The 2,715-nt window shown below is 34.7% G+C and overlaps 1 protein-coding gene across 2 annotated transcripts; it reads left to right on the top strand.

Annotated features, from left to right (window-relative positions):
- The first annotated feature begins 881 nt into the window (after positions 1 to 881).
- Positions 882 to 1,440, top strand: LOC132185859 (uncharacterized). 2 transcript variants are annotated; one of them, XM_059599661.1, is made up of 2 exons: positions 882 to 1,150; positions 1,248 to 1,440. In XM_059599661.1, exons 1-2 carry the CDS (start codon positions 933 to 935, stop codon positions 1,387 to 1,389), a joined length of 360 nt encoding a protein of 119 aa, XP_059455644.1. In that variant the 5' UTR covers positions 882 to 932; the 3' UTR covers positions 1,390 to 1,440. The 2 variants fall into 2 exon arrangements, with proteins under 2 accessions (XP_059455644.1, XP_059455643.1); XM_059599660.1 differs by having other exon boundaries at positions 1,242 to 1,440.
- Positions 1,441 to 2,715: the final 1,275 nt, after the last annotated feature.

Below are 2,715 nucleotides of genomic sequence, written 5' to 3'. Positions count from 1 at the left end.
ACATTTGTTGAACCATTGTAATCTCTTTTTCTCTTTCTTTTTCAATGCTTCTTTCTATGGCAAACATAATGTAGGGACATTGGATAAGAGCAACAAATCAAGATGGTACGGGCTAAATTTCCTTACAAGCCTTCAATTTGTGACATAAATGCATCTGATTTATTCATCCCATTCATGGCACTTGCTACTTACGTGGTTCTTCCTAGCTTCTTCTTAGGCATCACCGGAAAATAAGTACACCTACCCAAGTATGGCGCCCAAAATATGGTTCAATACAAACCATTGTTGATCAATTCTTTTGTACTGTTTTTGGGTTTTGGCTCTTGCTGATAGACATGTACAATGTTACTTCCACTGCAGTATCATGTTACCCTGCTGGCTGGAATTGTGTGGAGTTCATTCCAGGTGGTTTCATTGTGGGAATGCTTCTACATTGGAGTGTTCTTTGTAAAGATTATGAAGAGGAATTTCAATAGCAGAAGTGAGAAGCACCCAAGCAAGCGCCATTATCTCTTGCTTTTACTGGCTATTGCTCAGAAGTCAGATCCCATTACTAAATAATGGCTTCACCATCTTCCAATTCCAAACAGTGGCTTGAACATTTGGAGGCAAAGTTGTATTCTGCAGTGGGTGACATACAGAAGTTATTTGCAGCCATGAACTCTCCATTTGATCAGCTGATGGAGCTGGGGAGGAAAGGAAGCCTGTGAAGCAAGCCAAGCCCGAGCCTGCAAGACCAAAAAAAAAAAAAAAAAAAGAGCTCACAGGTATTGGAATTTTCACAGTAGAAACGCTTATGTAAAATGATTTTTGCATTTTTGTCTAAATATAACATTAAAAATGACAAAATTACAATTTTGCCCTTGTTGGATGAATGACTTTTAGAATTTGAGATTGGTCAATGAGTAACGAGCCTAAACAGAGGATAGGAAATGCTGGTCACAAGAAAGAGCTTTATCTTCAACAGCCCGACTTCTTATCCGTTTGTGAGGAGAAATGGCAGAAAATTTGGAATCTCAATGGCTAAGGAGAAAGATTTGTCTGATAATTCCAGAACCCAGCAAGAAACCATTTTCCCACTGAAAATCTCCAACCCAATTCTTGCTCGCTCTGTTGTGGCCCTGCTTGGTCTTGGATTCATCGATGCTGGGTACGTATGCTTTTTCGTCTGTTTTCTTTGATATTTTTTTCACCAGAAACTTGAATCTATCCTTCTCATGAAGAAAGATTTCAATGTTCAGGTACAGTGGAGACTGGTCAAGGATTGGAGTGATATCAAAGGAGACTGAGGACTTGCTAAAGCTTGCAGCTTTTGCAGTTGCTCCTCTGTGTATCTTTCTCATTTTTTTCTTTTTCCAGGGAACCAGAAGCTTGATTTTTTTTTTTTAGATTTGTGTGATTTTGAATGGGAAATGCAAATGATTTCGTGGGCTTCAATTTTTTCTTTATTTCCTTGTGTTTAGTTCAAGTTATTAACAGCAAATGATAGTTGTTTTCGTCAGGTGAATCCTTTAGTCTTGCGTTGAGTGATAATGTTGTAATTTGAAGGTTTAATTATTTTATTTATATTTTAATATTTCTTTTTATATTCGAGTTCAGTTCAAACTCTTTATTGCAATATTTAATTAAAATAGAAGTTTAATTTTTAACTTTTGGATCAGATGTTTTTAAATTTTCTAAAATGTGTGATTCTCGTATTTTAAAATTTAACGGCTCAAATAAATGTAAAATTTTGTGTGTTTCTACAAGTAATTTGAGATTTTCGGTAATACATAAATCTTTGTATTTGTTTAGGCCGTTAGATGTAATAAAGGGCTTTGATTTTAAAATTTAAGAATTTCAAATTTTTATAATCTTTTACCTATTTTTTGTCCATTTCCATAAGAGATGAACAAATTCAGTATGGAATATGGGTGACTATATGTAGGTTTCACATATTCAATGATAAATTTGCAACAACAAAAAAAAATGCGGGAGAAGGGGGGCAATAAATGAGTAAAAGATGAATCTGTAACATTTTTTTTAATTAAAATAAGAAATGAATGACAGAAATAAAGTTTAAACTCAAGACATCTGTTCTATTATATTGTTAAATTACCATTTATTTAAAAAATTTAAGTGATAAAAATGAATAAATTTATTCGTTTCATTTATATTCTAACCGAATATTCTCATATGCAAATTTTATTAAGATTAACCGGACATGGGTATGTATTTCGAGTCCCACATATTCAAAGGATAAATATTGCAATAAAGACAAAGGCTTCTTCAATGAAAACTGTTGGAACTAGTGGGCCATTATTTGGATAATGAATGAGAAGAACAGATTACAATACAATAACCTTACATTGTGTGGCCCAATTGCAGTGGATAAACTTTTGAAGTGATTGAAGTTTTGTACTTTTTTTTGACTGCTTGTGCGTGATAGTTACTTCAATTTCCCAATTTTTTACCCTCACTGTAATAAATCAAAGATTGTCAATTGTCGAATGTGGAGCCCTTTGAGAGCGAAATGAAGTTCCCACTCTTGTTTTTCGGCTAATGGTATTTCGGGCCCAAAGTCGGCCCCAAAAAGCTTATTTCTAATGAGTCTTATAGATCGACCGAACCCGGCCAAGTTCATCTGGATAGGCGCACAAGCAATAGAAATTTGTCGTGTGTATTGCATCCTGACGATTGTTACTACTTGGACTCTTAACAACTCCTATTCTCGAG

Source organism: Corylus avellana, chromosome ca6, assembly GCF_901000735.1.
Source record: "Corylus avellana chromosome ca6, CavTom2PMs-1.0".
Taxonomy (NCBI): domain Eukaryota; kingdom Viridiplantae; phylum Streptophyta; class Magnoliopsida; order Fagales; family Betulaceae; genus Corylus; species Corylus avellana.
This window is presented reverse-complemented; position numbering and strand designations above follow the sequence as displayed.